Below are 19,831 nucleotides of genomic sequence, written 5' to 3'. Positions count from 1 at the left end.
GCGGGGAAAATAAAGAACATAAATCAAACATAAATCAATATATTATAAATTATAACATTCAAACAACATTAACTTGTCTTGATACATTTTAATTCTAGGTCCAAAAGTAAAAACGTCCTACGTGTCCACAAGCTCCAAAACAGCTACTGCAACCCTGAACATGTGTTAAAATAAACGTCAAACACTTGCGTGTTGGTGAGAAATCAAGTTTAATACAATACATAGATAACAATAAATCTGCGCGCAACATGTGTATGTCTGGTTTTCAACAAGGGTGTAATCTGATCGGGACCAACTCTAAGAGACAAGACTGCCAGTGCTCACAATTGAGCTCACAAACAAGACTAACTGTGCATGTGTAAACAAAAGAGAAAATCATAAACGAATGTTCTCCCGTGTTCATCTAATGGTACCATGAAAACTGCGGAATAGACCGTCCATACGGTTAATGATCCACACATACAAATAAACAGCCAAGTCTACGTCCTCAACACATGGGATACTGCGCGACTAAAGTTCATAAACAGTTTAAGACTCAAGTTTTGTATGAACACATGAACATCCCAAAGCATTTAAAATAAAAAGGGATTAGATACGAGATAACTCACTTGATAAACGATGCGGTGTAAGATAAAGCAAGAACCAACTTTAAACAAGCACAAGTTAACCTATAAATAAGATTATTGTTTTAATGATCTGTTTTAAGTCTTGATTATAAGTTAGCATAATTAATAAGTAAATTATTATATATAATATATATATATTACCGGAAAAGCAGGGAAGAACAGGGAGGAAGACGGAGGCAGGAGAGGAAGACGGCAGAGAGAGCAAGGAGCAAGAGAACATGAGAGATTAAGTGTTTGTGTGTGATGTGTTATGAAAATATTATTATTATTTATAGGAAAACCCTAGGAGACACAAATCCAGAAAAAGGGGAAAAGATCTTTAACAGGATCAAGCAAAAGATATCAAAAAGCATAAGAATCCAAAAAGCAAAAGATATGGAAGATATGGCAGCTGCAGAGGCAAGATAAAGCTGTCAGGGAACAGTAAAAAGCATGGGCGGATCAGATAAAGGTACTGGTCAAGCATGGCAAAAGCAGATCTCAAAAGATTATGTCAGTCACTTTATCTGTCAACCAATGGGGTTGGTACGCATGCTGCGCCGAAAGTAACTTTTCAGACATAAAGCAGATTAGGTCAACAGCTCAAAAGATAAGACAACTCAAAAGCAACGGCTAGCTTAAACAGAAGAAAACTCAAAGGGTTTAACGCGAGAAGGCTAAGGCGCGAAGGCAGACACAGAAGGTCAAGAGAGCGCGAGCGCGAAGGCAGACAAAAACAACCTTAACGCGTCGCGGAAAGAACTATATTTCCAAGCGCACTGCGGGAAGAACCACATTTCTTAGCGCGCCGCGGGAGGAACTAAGATTCCTAGCGCGCTGCGGGAAGAACTATAATTCTTAGCGCGTCGCGCGTCGAGGGAACTACAAATCCTTAGCGCGTCGCGGGAAGCGTTCGTCTCGCGTATCGCAGGAACAGATGGTCTTCACGCAGGCTTCCTTGTAAGGAGTCTGGCGCGTGAAGCTGCGCAGACAACCTTAGGCGGGAAGGAACAAAGGACAAGCAAAGAGTTAGAAGAAAGAGGGAAACAAGGCGTAAGGGCGGGACGGCGACAAGAGGGAAAAGAAGGCGGAAAGAGAGGAGAGGGACGGGACAGCGGGAAGGAAACGAAAGGCGGGAAGGAAAATACATTAAAAATAAAGTATAAATACTAAATCATAAAAGAAAGAGATCGGGTCAGAGAAACGGGTACCTGGGTCGGGTCGGATCAGGGCAGATGTCACAGAGAAGTTTTTGGATTGTCCCCCCGACAGAAGGCGGTTATTGAATGCTTACAAGGTTCTCATGCCCAAGATTTTCTGACCGTTATCCCGATTGATGGCTTGGGCCAAAGCATGTCTGCGGTCGAGTATAGGGTCATTCTTAAGTACCGTTTGATGGTCCCAATGTACCCAGAAGACGAAACATGTTCGATCTGCCGTAAGGTTTGCCTGGATACATTCGGAGAGCATGCGGTTCATTGCAAGGAGATGCCTGGGTTCAAATACCGACATGATTGGGTGCGGGACGTTCTTTGGGACATCTTAAGGCGAGCTGGGATATCAGCTAAAAAGGAAGCCCCCGTAAACTTCCTTACAGACCCCACGGAAGGGAGATCCACTCTACGACCGGCAGATTTGCTCGTCTTTGGTTGGGCCGGGGGAAAACACGCTTGTGTTGACCTCACAGGAGTATCTCCTTTAGCTGGTTTGAGGGATAATGGGTTTGTAGCTGGGCAAGCGATGAAAAGGGCTGAAACGAAGAAGGTGGAGAAACATGCTAAAGCCTGCGAAGAGAACCAACATGTTTTTGTCCCTCTGGCTTTTGATACCTTTGGCTCCTTGGCACCGGAAGCTATCTGTTTCCTAACCAGGGTCCAACGGGTTGTGCATAGCAATGTGTCAACTCCAAAGGGGCAGGGGTATGTCTTTAGCAGGTTAGGGTTTGCAATTCAGAAAGGGGTGGCGGCGTAGCTTGTTACCCGCCTACCTGCTATGTTGATGTAATATCTATGTTTCTATTTATTAATAGAATTGAATTTTAATCTAAAAAAAAACATGAAAATATACAAATAAAAAATGGGACACGTTCAAAAGTGATATATATATATATATATATATATATAAAATAGGCGGGTAAAGTAATACCTCACCTACATTACTCCCGCCAAAATTGTAGTCGGTTAAGTTGGTGCACTTCCTTTGTAGCTCAAAAACCGTACGTGTTCGTTTTGGACAAAAACTTTAAAATATAAAAACACTGTTGTTAGTAACGGTAGCATCAATCCGAGTTGACTCAGGAATGTTTGGAGGGAATCGTAAGAATATTATTCCTATAACTTAATTGAACTAACTTATTTATTTATTTTATTTTTGTAACTTGAATTAATAATTTATCCACCAAAATATTAATTGTGATGAATTAAAAAAATAAAAAATCTATAACTTTTTTTATACATATTCGATAAAACTTCTAGCATAAGAAAATAAATATCATATGTTTGGTTTGTTTTTTTATTTTAAGTTGTGTGAGATATAGTAAATACTTTGTTACGAATTTGGACGTTCAAACGACAAAGCAAGTGACTCTACACAAAACCACACCACGAGTCTCGTTTGAGGTAAATCAATGTCAAATAGTTGTCCGACTCAAGATGATAGCACGTATGTGACATGGAACGTTAAACAAAGTCAACTGTCAACTCCTCAGGTCAATCGTGATAGAAAGGATTTTTGAATGTATACGCATTTGAAAGTGTGATAACTTTACAAGTATAAATTTCAAGCTAGACAAGTGATGATAAATAGAGGTCATAATGCGACTCCGAAGACATCGTTTATTTTTATGTTATCGGTACTAATACTGAGCAATGACAACTAAATCCTGAGTAGTAACTTATTGCCAAGTAATGGCAAATAAGACAGTGAGTTGCCATTGATCAATGGTAAATAAGTTTTTTTTCGTTGCAATAGGTTACTAATGAGCAATAATAAATCACTATTGGACAGTAGTAACTACGTTTAGTATTAACTACAAACAGCAGGAATTGTTGAGTAGTGTTATCTAAAGTTGTAACTTAGGCCTATAGTAAACCAATTTCTACTAAAGTTTTCATGGGCATAAATGCCAACGATTTATGATGATCACATCACATGTTCTATTATTTCACGAATAGTTGCAATGTTTCAACCCAATCGTTATAATAGTTCACCCATACATATATGAATTCTTTTGGTTTGTTTAAAACATGAACTAAAAACTTCAATCATGTAGAAGACGCATGCATATTCGTTGCAAAACATTTTTCTTCTCTTATTATTGACTATGCACACTTGAATTACTTTAATATAAAAGTGATACGGCATGATGTATCAATCCACCCATGACATAATTGAAATGCGAACCAATAAGGAGTATTTACTTGTTACATTTTCTTGCATACTTGTTTGGTCAATTGATGTATTTCTTAGTCTCGTAATTTCGTAGAGTTGTAGTGACTTTGTCAAAAATAATATCAACAATTATTATATTAAGGGTCTGACCCATAAAACACAACCCCCCCCCCACACATATATATAAACGTGTGTGCATGCAGACACACACACACATAACATACAAAAATGCCACATAAATTGAGTTTATACAAAAAAAAATTGAGAAGACTTTCATTTCTTCTATCATAGGGGACAACGATGTTACTCCCGTTAAGACCTCCGATGTTTAAAACACACACATCAACAATACTTTAACAATATTTATACTTACATTAAATATGGTAAAACTTTTTATCAGGTAATATACGCACCACAATTGTGCAGTGTCTATTAGCAATTATATAATTTTTTAAAAGTCATTTTAACAAAATAATATATAATAACATTATACTTAAATTAAACATGATAAAATGCTCAATCTTATAAGATAACTATTATTCTAAAAAACAATAAATAAGTGCATAAAATTATTTATTTTTAAAATATCTGATAACCATGTTTTAAGAAGAAAATGTTCACGACAAATAACTTTTATACTATTACCCTTTCATCCATATATATTTTTCTATTATTCACGAGTTTGTCATCATCTAATCTTAAGGGTGCACGACTGAACTCCTAGCATCCTGATCCACTAAATATTTTAGCATCGGTAACTTGTTCACATAATAGTGCTCCCAATCTCCTGTTTGTCACTGATCTCTTCCGTTTCTTGTTTACTTCATCACATGATTAAGATGGATTTCCCCTAAATCCATCATCTCATTCTCACCCACATCTCGGCTATAATCAACCTCGTCCCATCATAAAAAATCATCTCCCCGTACACCCTAACCGTCGAGACAAACTTTACCAAAAATTTAGATCCAATCATTACACTTCTTTTATTCAACATACATGGGTAAGAAACAAAATCTTAGAATCAAAACCATTAATTTAAAACAAAAAGAGGGAAAATTAAATAATAATCAAATTTAAACCCCAAACAACAACTCGACGAGTCACGAGTCAGCTAACTCGAACGAGTCAATCTAAAAACCATCATCAATATACATAACACAGAATAGAAGAAGAGTGTCATTGTACACTGAAAACCCCAATAATATTATTCAGTATATCTATCTCTATAGGGCTAATCTCCACATACACACACATATATACATACACACACATCGCTGGCGGAAATGAAACCCTAATCGATCTATTACCGGCGGCTAACTGTTCTTCACAAGGTACGATTCAATTTCTACATCGATCGATTTATGCATCGTTTTAGGTTACCATTCGATTTAATCTTTGTGGGTCAATTTCATCTGGGTGTTATTGATTTTTGTTTGTTAAAGCTTGGATCTTTACGGGTGTTCTTGATTTTTGTTAAAGCTTGGATCTTTATTGTTTCTGGGTCGTTTGCAATCTGGGTGTTTTTGATTTTTGTTAAAGGTTGGATTTTGAGTGTTTCTTGTTGTTTATGAACCATTGATTTATGTTTGGAATCTGTGAAAATGTATAAGTGATGTCATTGTTGATTGGATTAGGTTTTGATTGAATTTGGATCTGAATCGGTTGGGGGAAATGGAGCCTGAGGGGGTTAAGCGTCGAGGGAGGAAGAGGAAGAGGAGGAATGGAGAAGACGGTGGTAAAGCGGGGAAGAAGCCGGTGGTTGGGAACGGGTCGGGGACGTTGGTGTTGATCGGGCGGTATGTGAAGAAGGAGTTTGAAGGTAGTGGTGAGTTTTTAGGGAAGATTGTTTCGTATGATACCGGATTGTATAGGGTTGAGTATGAAGATGGAGATTGTGAGGATTTGGAGACGAGGGAAGTGAAAGGGCTTCTTGTTAAGGATAGTGAAATGGACGCTGCGTTTCGGAAACGGAAGAAGTCGTTAGATGCGTATTTGGTGAAAAAATCCAAAAGTGAGCCGGTTAATAAGGTTGAAACCGTGGTTAATGATAATGGTGGTGAGGTAGCTAATGCTGATAAGGTTGAGAGTTCGGTTGTTGAGCAGCCTGCTGAGGTGGATGGTGAATCGTCTGATTTAAGCGATGATGAGCAGCCAGTCAATGTGGCTGAGGTTGAATGTCCGTTGGTTCCACCTCCACAATTGCCGCCGTCTTCGGGAAATTTTGGGGTCCCTGAGGAGGATGTGTCATATCTGCTTTCTGTATATAGCTTTTTGAGGTCGTTTAGTGTGTGCTTGTTTTTAAGTCCTTTTGGACTTGATGAGTTTGTTGGTGCTCTTAATTGTTCTGTCCACAATACACTGTTGGATGCTATTCATGTTGCTCTTATTCGTGCGTTGAAGAGTCATGTGGAAATTCTCGCTTCAGAAGGTTCCGAGCTCGCATTGAAATGCCAAAGGTACTTATTTACATGATATTATTTTTAAATAGTGTGTTGTGTAACACCTGTGGTTGATTTCATGCAAATTGTTGGTTTTCTGTTTACAAATGTTAATATCCGAAATTTATAATTCATAACAAAGAGAAGTATTTTCGTGATTTTATTTTAAAGCATCTTTTTTCTATGGTAGTTTATGAAAATATTTAACAATTTTATGAAATTTGTAGACAAAAAGATAAGAAAAGGTATCTGCTTCAAAGAAACGTGAGACTTTATATATGAAACGTGTGGTTAATTTCATGCAAACCGTAGAATTTTTGTTTAGAAGGTTAAAGCCAGAGAATTAAAATACACAAATGTCTTTTGTCGGTCGTATACTTGAATGCCTTCTTTATGTTTACACATAGAGTGTTTGAATATGAAGTTAAAAGATAAGGAAAGGTATCTACTTTATAAGTCAAGTTTTTTCACTTGTCGACACGGTTTTAAAAAATAATAGTTTCTAAATGAAAGGCTTGCATTTATTATATTTATGGATTCTTGACTTTGATTTTTTTTTTTTTGTCTTTTTTTGCTCAGAAACATGGATTGGAGCTTGCTTGATTCACTGACTTGGCCAGTGTTCGTAGTCCAATATCTAGTGACTATGAGATATGCAGAAGGGCAAGAATGGAAAGATTTTTATGTTACTGTTTTCGAGAAAGACTACTTTGCTCTATCTGCTGGTAGAAAGTTAACAATTTTGCAGCTGTTATGTGACGACGCATCAAATTCTGCAGAATTGATGGCTGAAATAGACAATCGTGAAGAAGCTGAATTTGGCCCTGATCCCGACGGAGTTGCTGTAAATGATGAATACCGACCTAGACGAGCCCGTCTTGATGACGTTGTAGTACATGTTGAAAACGAACCTAGAAGAGGCCGTCCTCGTAAGAACCCACTACCAAATGATCAAGAAGTTGTAAAAGATGTTCCTGAAGCTGTAAAAGATGTTCCCAAAACTACCGGATCATCAAATACTGGTGATGATGATGGTGGTGATGATGACGGTAATGGTGATGAATGTCGCCTATGTGGCATGGAAGGGTTATTAATATGCTGTGATGGATGCCCATCGTCATATCACTCAAGATGTATAAATGTAATGAAATCGTTTATTCCTGAAGGGGAGTGGTATTGTCCAGAGTGTACAATTAATAAAACCGGGCCAATTGTTACCAAGAAAACGTCTTTAAAAGGAGCTGAGTTTTTCGGTATTGATCCTTACGAGCAAGTGTTTTTAGGATCTTGTGATCATCTTCTAGTGTATGTTTCTAATGCCCTTAGTTTTATTCTCGATATTTGTTCTTCATGGCATGAACTTCTTGTATAATGATTTTGTCTAATGAATGCAGGATGAAAGCTTCTTCAAGTTCAGGCTCGCATATCAGATACTATTCACCTGCTGATATTCAAAAAGTTGTGCATGCACTTACTTGTTCGGTTGAGTATACGAGTTTATACTTGGAAATATGCAAGGGTATTTTGCAATATTGGGAAATTCCTGAAAGTATATTTTGTTTACCTGATTCACTGGATGCTATTAATGCTGGGAATATTAATGGTGTTGCTGAAAATGACTCAAAAGATGAATCCGCTGCACGTGTGTCTGAAAATGGGAACTGTTACAACAAAAGCATTATGAACAGCACATGTGATTTGACTAATTTGCCCTCTCAGAAGAAAGAGACTAAGTTTTACATGGGGTTATCTTTTAAACCGCAAGCTTACTTAAACGCTTACATTCATGGAGACTTTTCTGCATCAGCTGGTGCTAGTTTAGCTATACTGTCATCAGAAGAAAAACTGGCCACACAAACTCAATCTTCAATAAGCAACCACAGGAAACTTATGTCTGCTAATTACTCGCTTCAGACAAAAGCATTTTCACTTGCTGCTAAACGTTTTTATTGGCCGAATTATGAAAGGAAGCTTGTGGAAGTTCCTAGAGAAAGATGTGGTTGGTGTCTTTCTTGTAAAGCTACAGTTGTTAGCAGAAGAGGTTGCTTGTTGAATGCAGCTGTTTCAAATGCTATTAAAGGTGCTGCAAAGATACTTGCTTCTTTGCGCCCGTCAAAAAATGTTGAAGGCAGCCTTGCTTCTATTGCAACTTATGTTATGTTCATGGAAGAAAGTTTATATGGTTTAGCAGTCGGGCCGTTTTTGAATTCAAGTTATAGAAATCAATGGCAGAAACATGTTGAGGAAGCTGTAACTTTGAGTGAAATAAAGGCCTACTTGCTTGAAGTGAGTTTTTTTTTCTTTATTTTCTTTTACCTGAAATAGCTCGCTTTAATAGTAAATGAGGTTGTTAATTGCATTTGAAGCCATTTTTGTTTTCTTGCATTATAACAACCTGAAAATCTAGCACATTATTAGATTAAACGCGTGAGATTTAGTTTCTTAATAAGACAATTCTCGTTTACCAAACCATATACAATCCAAATCTAAATCTAGTGTCATTTGAAAAAAATAAGAATCAATAATTATAGAAGATGTCGTTAGCTAATTCTAATTATTATTATTTATGTCATGCATTTATTGATACGATCTTATCGTTTGTATGCAGTTTGAGAGGAATATCCGCGACATTGCTTTTACTTCGGATTGGATCAGGCACGTGGATGACACGGCTTCAGAAAGTCAACTCAGTCAAAGTGCAAAAAGTGTGGCCGGGTCCGCCAAAAAACGTGGAGGTAGGCCTGGTAGGAAACTGGCTATAGTAGTACCTGAAGTCCCTGATGCTGATGTTAACGATTTGTCATCCGATTTTGCTTGGTGGCGAGGTGGCATGCTTTCTAAGCACGTTTTCCAAAAAGGGATATTGCCTCAAATGATGATTAAGCATGCTGCTCGACAAGGTAAATTATCTTATGGTTATTGTTATTGTTGGTAACTAATGAAATGGTTAAAGAGAATTTATTTATTTAATCAGGTGGCCGTGAAAAAATAAATGGTGTACAATATGTTGATGGTCTTGAGGTTCCCAAGAGAAGCAGGCAGTTTATTTGGCGAGCTGCTGTTGACATGAGTCAAACAGCGTCAGAACTTGCTCTTCAGGTAATTCTTTTAAAAATTGTTTGCTGGCAGGCTTGTAAACAACCGAACAGAGACGAACGAAGCATGTTTGTTTTTGTTCGTTTAACTTTAACTGAACAAACGATCGAACACGAATGATTAAACTAAAAGGTTTTCTTGTTTGTGTTCGTTCGTTAAGAAAATGAACATGTTCGTGTTTGTTATAACAATATAAATTAACGATTCGCGAACATAAACGAATGAACATAACTAAACATAGATGAGTGAACATAATTGAGCTAAAACCAGTAAAAGGTAACGTGAACAACAATGTGTTGGGCCTAAAAAGTTATTTAAACTATACTACTTTGTAGTGGGCCAAAAAAATGTAAAAGCATATGTTAATGAACGTAACCAAACAACCTTAAGCAATTGTAACCTGAAGAACATAAATGAAAGTTAATGAATGAACGTAAACGGATTTAAATGAGCAAACATAAACAAGTAAGCCACGTTTTCATGTTCGTTTATTTAACTCAATGAACAAACTTTTTTGTTCATGTTCGTCTATTAATTGAATAAACGAACTTCCAGCCGACCAGTTACAACCTGTTCACTGAACGTTTGGTTCATTTACATGCCTACTTTTTCACTGTTGTGAGATTAACAGGCCATAATTATTAATAACTGTTTTTCACTGTCACAACAGGTTAGGTACCTAGATCTTCACGTAAGATGGAACGAGCTCGTTTGTCCCGATCAACCTCTTCAAGATTCAAAAGGTCCAGAAGCAGAAGCTTCTGCTTTTAGAAACGCTTGTGTTATTGATAAGAAATTATTGGGAAACAAACTCAGTTACGGGGTTGTTTTTGAAAACCAAAAGCATCTTCCGTCACGTGTTTTAAAAAGGGTATTGGAAGTTGAAGAAACTGGAGACAAAAATTCAAAAAACTGGTTTCTTGAAACGCACATTCCGCTATATCTTATCAAAGAGTATGAAATGGTAGTTGCTGCAGACGCAAAGTTGCCGCCAATATCTGATATCAAACACGCAACAAAATTGTCAAAGTTGACCAAAAAGCAGTTAAAGGCTTCGGGCAAGAATATATTTTCTTTTCTGGAGCAGAAGAGGGATAATACGGGGAAATGTTTTTGCACTTTTTGTCAACGTGATGTTTCGTTCAGGTAACATGTTTTCTTCATCAGCCTTGATGTTTTTATGGAATTTGTTTTATAATTTTATTACCCGTGACTTATAAAGTTTTCTGTTTTGTATTAATTAGGGTTGCTGCAAGGTGCAGTGTATGCCAAGGTATGTTACTGCACATACTATTTTTATATAAAGTTATGAATTGTTTGCATTTCTTTATATTGTAGTTCTTTCTAGACGTGACCATTTTGGCTTGTTTATAAGCTTGTAAACAAACCGAACGTTCAGAGAACTGTTCAGCGGGAAGCTTGGTTTATGTTCATTTATTTAATAAACAAACAGACATGAAAAACCGTTTTGTTTCATTTAGTGAAATGAACGAACATGAACACATGTCTCGTTTGTTCATTTATGTTCGTGAACATTCGTTTGTTTATGATCGTTTGTTCAAGTTTGTTCGTTTATGTATCCATTTAAATTGTTAGGACCATTATAATTTAGTTTAGTTTTATAAACTTAAAATATTTCCTCAGTTATATTCTTTTGTTTAATGGACGAACATAAAAGGACTTAAATGCATTTATTTTCTTAATGAACGAGCATGAACTAGAAAACCTCACCCATTTAACTGTTCGTGTTCAATCGTCTTTTTTGTTAAAGTTAAACGAATGAACACGAACATGCCTCGTTTGTGTTTGTTTACAGGCTTACTTGTTTACTTATGAGTTGGTTTATTTGGGTTGTTTTTGCTCTTAAACGGGTCAAATAAATAAGGAACCAATCAGTGGGTTGAAAGTCAATCAAAGTCTATTTTTAATGCATAAAATTTTATAAAACCTTTTTTTCAAGATTTAGATTTATCGTTGTGATCTTATTGTTTTTCTATTCATAATTATCACATTATTTTTATATATACTTTAAAAATGGAATCTTTAGCTTTTATTTCACGTATTTATATAAATTTTATTTTACAAAGAACTTTCTGCCAGTTTTAGTATCTTTACACATTTTGGTTTATTATTATATATTTATTATGCACTATCAATAACTACATGTTTGATAAATGTTTTTGGTGCATCAGGTTATTGTCACGAGCAGTGTGCTGTTGGCACAAACATTCACACAGTTGCACTTGTCGCGTTTATAATCACTTGTAGGCGATGCCACATCGAAAAAGACGCCACACCTAAAAAGGAGATTGTTGGCGATTCTCCTACTAGTCCTTTGCTATTGCAAGGTCAAGAAAGTCAACACTCAACATCCCTCATTAAAGTAGGAAAACAAAACGGTCATGAAAGACCATTAAGTTATCCCAATCCGACACCTAATCAACCCAAAAAATTTACAAGCGGAAAGAAAAGTAGTAAAAGCCGTCTCTTGCAGTCTGTTGACCAAAAGTCAAAACCTTATAGTTCCAGTAAGGGGTCAAGACCTAAAAACAGCAAAGCCAGCAAGTTTTGTTTGGGGTTGATTTGGAAGAAAAGGAACTTTAATGACACTGGGCATGAATTTAGGATAAACAGTATTCTTTTGAAAGGGAATCCAAACGGACATTTGCTGGCGCCTAAATGCAACCTGTGCACACAACCGTATAACCCTGAACTGATGTATCTTCGATGCGAAAAATGTGAATGTAAGTTTTTTAATTATTATTCTGACTTTTTCAATATTATTTATGGGTTTTAACATGATTTATGTGCATTTGCAGGCTGGTTTCATGCTGACTCGGTTGACTTACATGAGTCACAGATAATGGAATTGTACGGGTACAAATGTTGTAGGTGTAGAAGGATCCGGATACCCATTTGTCCTTACACGGATCCCGAGACCCGAGCGAAGTTAGAGCAGAAAAAGGAAGCCATGGCAAAGGTTCAAAAGCCGCAGAAGAGTCTAGAATCTGATTCCGATTTTGATTTTGATTCTGAAACCAATGATGACTTACTAGATGATGACTGGGATCTTGATTCGAATCCGGTGTTTGACCAGGAAGACGCGGTCGATGTTCAAGAAGATAATGAAAATCCTTACTATTCGTATCCAGCAAATGACCAATTCAACGATGACCAAGTCAACGGGCCCAAGAAGCTACCGGTCAGGAGACATGTTAAACCGGAAAAGGAGTTCGATCCCGGTTTTGAAAATCCTGACACCTATGCGGGACCCAACAACCCGGAAGTGGACTCGTCAACTCCGATTGTGGAATGGGATGTTTCTGCAAACGGGGCTGCGGATAATATGATGTTTGATTATGGAGATCTAAATTATGAAGACATGGAATTCGAACCGCAAACGTATTTTTCTTTCAATGAGTTACTTGCATCCGATGACGGTGTCCCACCCGGTGGGCCCGAGGACCCACCTGTAAACGTGGCCGGACCGAACCCTGATCAGTTCCAAATGGGCATAACTTATGATCAACAAGAGCCCATGTTTTCTATAGAGACTGGGCTTGAAATGGTGCCTTGTAAGGTGTGTTCACAAACCGACCCGTGCCCGGACCTGTTCTGTCAGACCTGTGGGTTGTGGCTGCACCAGGAGTGCTCGCCGTGGGAGGAAGACTCGTCTTGGGAGCCTGAAACGGGGTGGAAATGTGGCAACTGTTGGGAGTGGTGCTAGTGAAGTTGTGGACCCCTCGAACCGCCAGTAAGCCGTTGTTGTTCGTGTACATTGCGGCTCGTGGGGAGAGGGGTGCGGGCGGGTTTCATTGAAGTTTGGTGTATGTTGAGATTGTGTTTTCTTTTTAAATATATATACTTGTTTTTAACCCCCGTTTGGTTTGTGGGGGCATTTATACCTTTTGGATAGCGCTTATGTGACATTGGTGACCCGACCCGAGACGTAATGGATAGGTGACATTTTTATATCGCTTGTCGTATTTCTTTGGTGGTGGTTTTCTTTTAAGGTTTCTAAAGGTATTCATCTTGCATATATGAATGAGTTACTTGGGTTGTGTATTACATGTAACAAATGCTAAGGGGCACTAGATCTAGCAATATAACCCATTTATATAAATGAGTTACTCGGGTAGTTGGGTTATGCCTAAGATGCTAGGAATAAATGGTTATAAGTTATGTGAGTAGTTAGTTTAGAAGGGTTGAGCCAGATAAGAAATGATATAGTTTTTAGACAATTTGGGCGGCATGCATTTTGTATGAGGAAAGATTGAGATGGTTTGGGCCTATGTTGAAGAGACTGATGATGACGCCACTACACTCACAAGAACCGTGAAGACCCTTACAGTGGAGGGAAGGAAGGTGAAGAGGTAGACCAAAACTAACATGTAGTGAAAGAATCAGACGGAGTTTATTAGACTTGCACCTTGATGAAAACATGGTTAATAATAAAATTTCCTGGAGACAAATGATAAAGATTAGAGCTTTTTAGGGCGAGTATAGAATTGTTTAAGCGTCGTCTTAGCATGTTAGCTTTTTCTCCCATTGTTCGCCATTTTTTACCTAAATATTGGTGCTAGGTACTTTCAAGATAGTTCGTGAACCTTTTCTTTCCTCTTCCGTTTCTCTTCTGTCCTACTCTCAATAATAGTATTACCGGTTTTATCACTACTTGTTACACGTAGGTATCCCTATTAAAAGTTTTTTTTATAGGCACTATGTGAGTGCAACACCTCTTCTATCTCCTGATATAGAGAAAAGCTTTACCCTTGTCTCACCCTTCTCAGTCACTGCTACGAGCGTGATCTTAATGGATACCTTTGTTTCTTTTTTAGCTAGTTAAAATGGAAACGCGTCAAATGGGCTGAGGCCTGAACGGGTTGAAGGCAACCAAAGTGTAATAGTGTATTGTTAATGCATTCCGCCTACTAAATTTCTGTAGTCAATACTATATACGTTCGTAAACAAAAGTTTGAACATCAGATTAATAGTTCTGATGCAACAGATGTTCTAAGAAGACATTTAACTGTTAACAATTAAGAATTATAAAAGCAAAATTAAAATTTTAGCCATGGAATGTAGGCTTAGGCAATTGAACTGCACATTATATTCTTACTATAATGTGTGTGAGAATGATAGAAGACAAAGAAACATATCTTACTATTTCAAAACAAAAAAAACTATAATATTTATCTTACAATTTCATCACACCTGTATTATATACTTAAAACTGAACCTGCTATAACAAAAGAATAAGCATGAATCGAGCTCAATCACCCGATGATATAAGCGTTTTTCGGGTCAAAAATCCATAACAGATGTCCACGCCATCAGCATCCAAACATCTGGGATGGATTTTCTGGTATCATAAACCATATATTACTTACAGACTCTTCAAACTTTGTCCACGTCAGCGTTGCTTCGAATAATGCGATGGTCGAGGCTGGTCGACCGACCCACGTGGCGTGGCGGGCCCCACGCTTTCCACAACATCTTCCTTCACACTTGATGAATCTAACAGAAGTTTGCACTTTCCAAATGTTCTAGAAAGAAACCGAGAAGGTTCTAGAACATTATGTGTTCTACTTACTCTTTTCATTTCTTCCTTCATGTTATTAAACTCTTGTTCAAGTTCAACAACTCTGGCCCGCAATCTTTCCATGTTTATTCGCATGACGTGGTTTTCACGCACGATTGTGACCCAACCATCTCTTTGTACAATTTGGCCAGCTGTCGATGGACCACTAGGGGCGTTTTCGTCGTCATCTGCCACGTTAGCTAAGGCTGTTCTTAGCTGAAGTTGCTCAAAGAATAATACCTGGAGGGCAACTCTAAGTGGTAGGCTGTTGTTTTGTGAAGCATGAGCACATGCTTCAATAGATAGCTTTTGGCAGTTGATGACGTGGCAAAGCTGTTCTTTTTCTTGCTCTGATAACCAAGGATGGGCCTGCATGATTATGCAAAATTTGATTTAGTTTAATCAAGATTGTTTTTCCATAATATATGTTAAGTTGCATCACTAGTGCATTAAAGTTAAAGAAGTTAGCAGAAATGGGACAATGGGTCGAAAGTCGGTAAACGTGTTATTTAATGCATGAAACCTCCTAAATCATTGTATTTAAAAGAATATATTATTCTTGAAAGGGAAATTTGTAGAAAAAAAGAGGTAACAGAAAAAGTCAACCTTTTCAAAGTTTTCTGACCCACTAATTGCCACGTCATCATTCTGGCAAGATAACCGAGTCAGATTACCGTAAATTGAAATTTCTAAAAGTTGGTTACCTTTTTATACACGCATTTTGCCCTTATTGATATGTAAATATTTTGAAAACATATGTGAAAGATTAGTTATTTTTTTCTAAATCTAAAAAATTTGGACAAAAGATACGTTTGACCTGCACCAAAATGACCTGTTTTGACCCGTTACCTACACCAATTTTCAACCTCAAGTTTAAGCAACAAACCTTAAAATATACATCCAAAGCTCTATATAGGCCATCATCCAACGATCTAGCAGATTCCGGAAGAATCTCAGCAAGTGATTTCATCTTCTCAGGTTTCAAATTCACATCACACGCAACTTCCGCCATATAACTATCCACAATCTTTGAAACTTTCCTTAACGGTACAGATGGCGTTGATCCTTCCGAAGCAATTGATCTTGGAGAAAGAACACCAACTTTTTCCTCATCCATCAAAAAGTAATTAATAATCCTTTCAACACAATCAGTATTGTATAAAGTATCACAATCTGAATATGTGGGAATCAAAAGACCATCAAGTGTTGCATATTCCAACTGCATTCCTATCTTTCTTTCGAGAGAATCTTGACAGGTGTCATTTACGCCCAAAATCAAAGCAACCCGTAACAGTCCCAACAAGAACCGACAAAAAGATTTTCCCTTTTTGTCTGGAAGAAGTTTTACAATGGTTTCTAAAAGGACCCGTTGATCGACAATCGCGGGTTTCATGCTGAAACTTGCGATTGATTTGATTTTGGTGTTTTGCCCGCTTTGCCATCTGCCTAACCCGTGAAGATGTTTTCTAGTGTAGTACATAATAGCTCCTGTAAATAATAGAAAAGCCTGAATAATATCAATGGGTAGAAATGGAAAATTTTGACCCGTTTATATAAAAAGGATCAATATTGGGTTATAGTATCTTTAATGGGTAAAATCAAATAAGCAATGTTCAGAGATATTAGTTGCTCAAATTTTATGCAGCATATCAATCTCCATGGATTTCGTGTGATAAGATATACTTAAGTAAAATATATGTTTTTATCAGGGCTGCTAAACGAGTCGTGCTCATATGTTGACAAGTAGACCGGAAAATTTTACACGAACCTGAAAGTCGTGACACACATGAACCCGAACACGGCACGTGACATGGACATGACCCATTTAACCCAAGAAAATACCTTTATACCGGGCGGTGCATAGTGTTTATGCATATTAAAACTTTAAATTTCTAAATTTACACATTATTTTTATTTTGGCATAAGAATTAAGAACACCCAGATTGATAAATGGGTTAAACGGGTCAACCTACGAACCCACTGGGCTCGACAGGAACACAATCCGTTTAGTTTAGATAAACATGTTCACGAGCCCAACCAGAAACTGACCCGAATCCGTTTAGTTTAGATAAACATGTTCACGAGCCCAACCAGAAACTGACCCGAATCCGTTTAGACTAAAATCCAAATCTGTGAATTTTGTGATAGGTTTGTGTCTATTGTGCCAGAAATTCACACCCTTAGTTTTTATTACCATCATTTATAGATATATTTTATTTTCCAAGATTAGGCAACAAGTTTGCATTTTCAATATACTTTTTAGGCTGCTAAATTACCTTGTATGCTGATCATATAATAAAAATATTCTTCTCAAAGAGAGACAAAATTTGGGCTAACTGCGTATTAAATAACAAAATTTGCTCCAATTTCTAATTTAGGTAACCAATTTTTTCAAAAACAATAATTAGAGTCTAAAAAATCATAACTTTAAGGTAGCCTAGATTTCAAAATATTCGATTTAACGTAATCTGACCCGTTAACCGGTCAAACTGATGATTTGACAGCTAATTTGTCAATTGTTATCATAGGTAAACTACCTTCAACAAAAAAATTCAAACTTCAAAGGTAAGTTAGTTACTAAGTTGGTTACTTTTTATGCAGTTAGACAGATAAAGATCGAGCCATTATCGCACCTGTTAACTTCTCGGGCCGAAGGCCTCTAGCTTCCATAGTTTTTACAAGCCTCTCAAATAAAGGCACACTAAGATATGAAATATCTTCAAACCACCACTCCAATTCCAAGCTTCTAATTCTTGCACCCGTATTGATCCCGTTCCATAAAATACTTCCATTTGGGCTCTGTAACCGACCATACATCATCATTGGCCACCCAAACAAACTCGGATCCGTACACGCCATCATCGATATCGCGTTCAAACATTTATTAATAATTTGCAAATTATCGGCTTGTGACGTGACATTCTCACAACTTTGAAGTGCAACCATGCAATCTTTCCAGTTTTTTAACACATGTTTGTGGAAGTAATTTTCGGCCCGCAGGAATAAATTGTCGTCTCCATAGTTTTCATACATTTCAAGATAATCTGCCACACTATATATGATAACTATGTTTCTTGGTGTGAGTTCCACGCGAACACCATAACAGAATTTTGCAACGATTAAAAATGTGGTTGGCCCACCGGGAATATTTTCTAGGGTGATGGTGTGAGAGTCTTGATCGGTTTTTTGAGCTTCTTCGATTAGTTTTTCTATTTTTCCACATCTTGATGATAAGGGAAACTGATAAAACAAAATAGATACGGGTCAAACGGGATTGGATTAAAACAACTCGTTTTAGTATGAGTCGGGCTAGGTTGACCCGTAAACACTTTTTATCCATTTTTATAGATGATTAATGCGTTAATTATGCGCTAACCATTTGACTCGTTATATATTTTGAGAAAAGCACAACTCAAATAAAAGTGTCAAAATTGCAACCTCTAGCTTTTAATGACTCATATTTAGTATTGGTCACGGGTCAAACGGATTTGGATTAAAACGAGTCATTTTAGTCTGGGTCGGGTTGGGTTGACCGTAAACACTATTTTCTCCATATTTCATCGATGATCAACGCGCTAAATATGCGCTAACCACTTTAACTCATTCGTTCATCTTTAAGCTAAATACATTGAGTAAATACACAGCCCAAATCGACCCATTCAAAACGGATCAAAATTTCAACCTCTAGCCTTTAAAGACTCAATTTTTATACATAAAGTCATGAACTTCATATGCATTTACAACAAATGCAAAACAATATCAAAATGTGAATATTTATAATTTCAGTTAATATGAACAAAACATACCTTGTGTAGATGGAACTTAACTCCATCAATGACAACAGTTATATCACTTGGCAAACCTGCATTACAAAACCTGATACAAAAACAAAAAAAAAAGCAAAAATCAGCCAAAAATGATCAAAATTCTAATTCCAATGAATTCAAACAAGCATTTAGCAACTCATAAATCATTAATTACATAAAAAGTTTAAAACTTTACCACTCATTGGCTTCTTGATAGAACCCTAAAGCTCTCCCAGCAGGAGCCATGGCTGCTGATCAAAAAAGACCCCCCATGTTTAATATCAAGATTCTTGATTAAAAACACAACACCCACAAAGAGATAGGTGTCAAAACATAAAGAATTAGGCAGATGAGTCATGAAACCCATCCGGGTCGGGTCGGGTGTGTCATCTTTTTGAAGATGACAAAGGAAAAGCAATAATGGTGGCTTCTTGTTCACTGTATTCTATTTGTGGGGTGGTTTTTTAATTAAATTAAAGTATGGGAGTGCCATGGGACAAACCCAACATCAATTAATTACAACCACCCAGCAACCTAAATGGGTCCCACTTATTATTATTTTTATTAAAAAGAAAATTTGAACTTTAGTAAGACTTTAGCGGACGCCCGAACTCATTTATACGACTTGTATAGGTTAATACAAGGCGTGTAACTGTTATCTTTTGGGTCGGTGACCATTGGCCTTTTTATACGAAGTGCGTCCTAGCATGAATCGTACAGGTGTATACAAGATCCATTATTTATCCATATGACGTTTTTTAAACAATCTTGATATTTGCATATGACTTATTATACGAGATTGGTTCATACGAGTATATGACTCGTATGAGTCCAGAATTTTCATTATCTATACGAATTTTACATCAAACGTCATATAAAGTTATACAGCTCCTATAGAAGTAAGGTCAAAGA

At 37.0% G+C, this 19,831-nt stretch overlaps 2 protein-coding genes across 4 annotated transcripts; one reads left to right on the top strand and one right to left on the bottom strand.

Annotated features, from left to right (window-relative positions):
• Positions 1 to 5,166: 5,166 nt before the first annotated feature.
• Positions 5,167 to 13,373, top strand: LOC143538947 (DDT domain-containing protein PTM-like). 2 transcript variants are annotated; one of them, XM_077032385.1, is made up of 11 exons: positions 5,167 to 5,329; positions 5,633 to 5,741; positions 5,778 to 6,454; positions 7,016 to 7,741; positions 7,831 to 8,722; positions 9,045 to 9,336; positions 9,411 to 9,535; positions 10,203 to 10,678; positions 10,777 to 10,805; positions 11,725 to 12,276; positions 12,352 to 13,373. In XM_077032385.1, the coding sequence occupies exons 2-11, from the start codon at positions 5,670 to 5,672 to the stop codon at positions 13,257 to 13,259; spliced, it is 4,749 nt and encodes a 1,582-aa protein (XP_076888500.1). In that variant the 5' UTR covers positions 5,167 to 5,329; positions 5,633 to 5,669; the 3' UTR covers positions 13,260 to 13,373. The 2 variants fall into 2 exon arrangements, with proteins under 2 accessions (XP_076888500.1, XP_076888499.1); XM_077032384.1 differs by having other exon boundaries at positions 5,633 to 6,454.
• Positions 13,374 to 14,675: 1,302 nt separating this feature from the next.
• Positions 14,676 to 19,406, bottom strand: LOC143538945 (BTB/POZ domain-containing protein At3g44820-like). Of its 2 annotated transcripts, XM_077032382.1 has the most exons (5): positions 19,116 to 19,406; positions 18,920 to 18,989; positions 17,747 to 18,353; positions 16,000 to 16,601; positions 14,676 to 15,482 (listed from the first exon to the last, which is right to left on the bottom strand). In XM_077032382.1, exons 1-5 carry the CDS (start codon positions 19,163 to 19,165, stop codon positions 14,946 to 14,948), a joined length of 1,866 nt encoding a protein of 621 aa, XP_076888497.1. In that variant the 5' UTR covers positions 19,166 to 19,406; the 3' UTR covers positions 14,676 to 14,945. The 2 variants fall into 2 exon arrangements, with proteins under 2 accessions (XP_076888497.1, XP_076888498.1); XM_077032383.1 differs by lacking the exon at positions 19,116 to 19,406 and having other exon boundaries at positions 17,747 to 18,157; positions 18,920 to 18,990.
• Positions 19,407 to 19,831: the final 425 nt, after the last annotated feature.

Source organism: Bidens hawaiensis, unplaced genomic scaffold (assembly GCF_021521415.1).
Source record: "Bidens hawaiensis isolate Kalapana, Puna unplaced genomic scaffold, B.hawaiensis_p1.1 tig00011762_1, whole genome shotgun sequence".
In the NCBI taxonomy this organism is placed as follows: Eukaryota; Viridiplantae; Streptophyta; class Magnoliopsida; order Asterales; family Asteraceae; genus Bidens; species Bidens hawaiensis.
The sequence above is the reverse complement of the archived record's forward strand: the minus strand, read 5'-3'. Positions and strand labels throughout refer to the sequence as shown.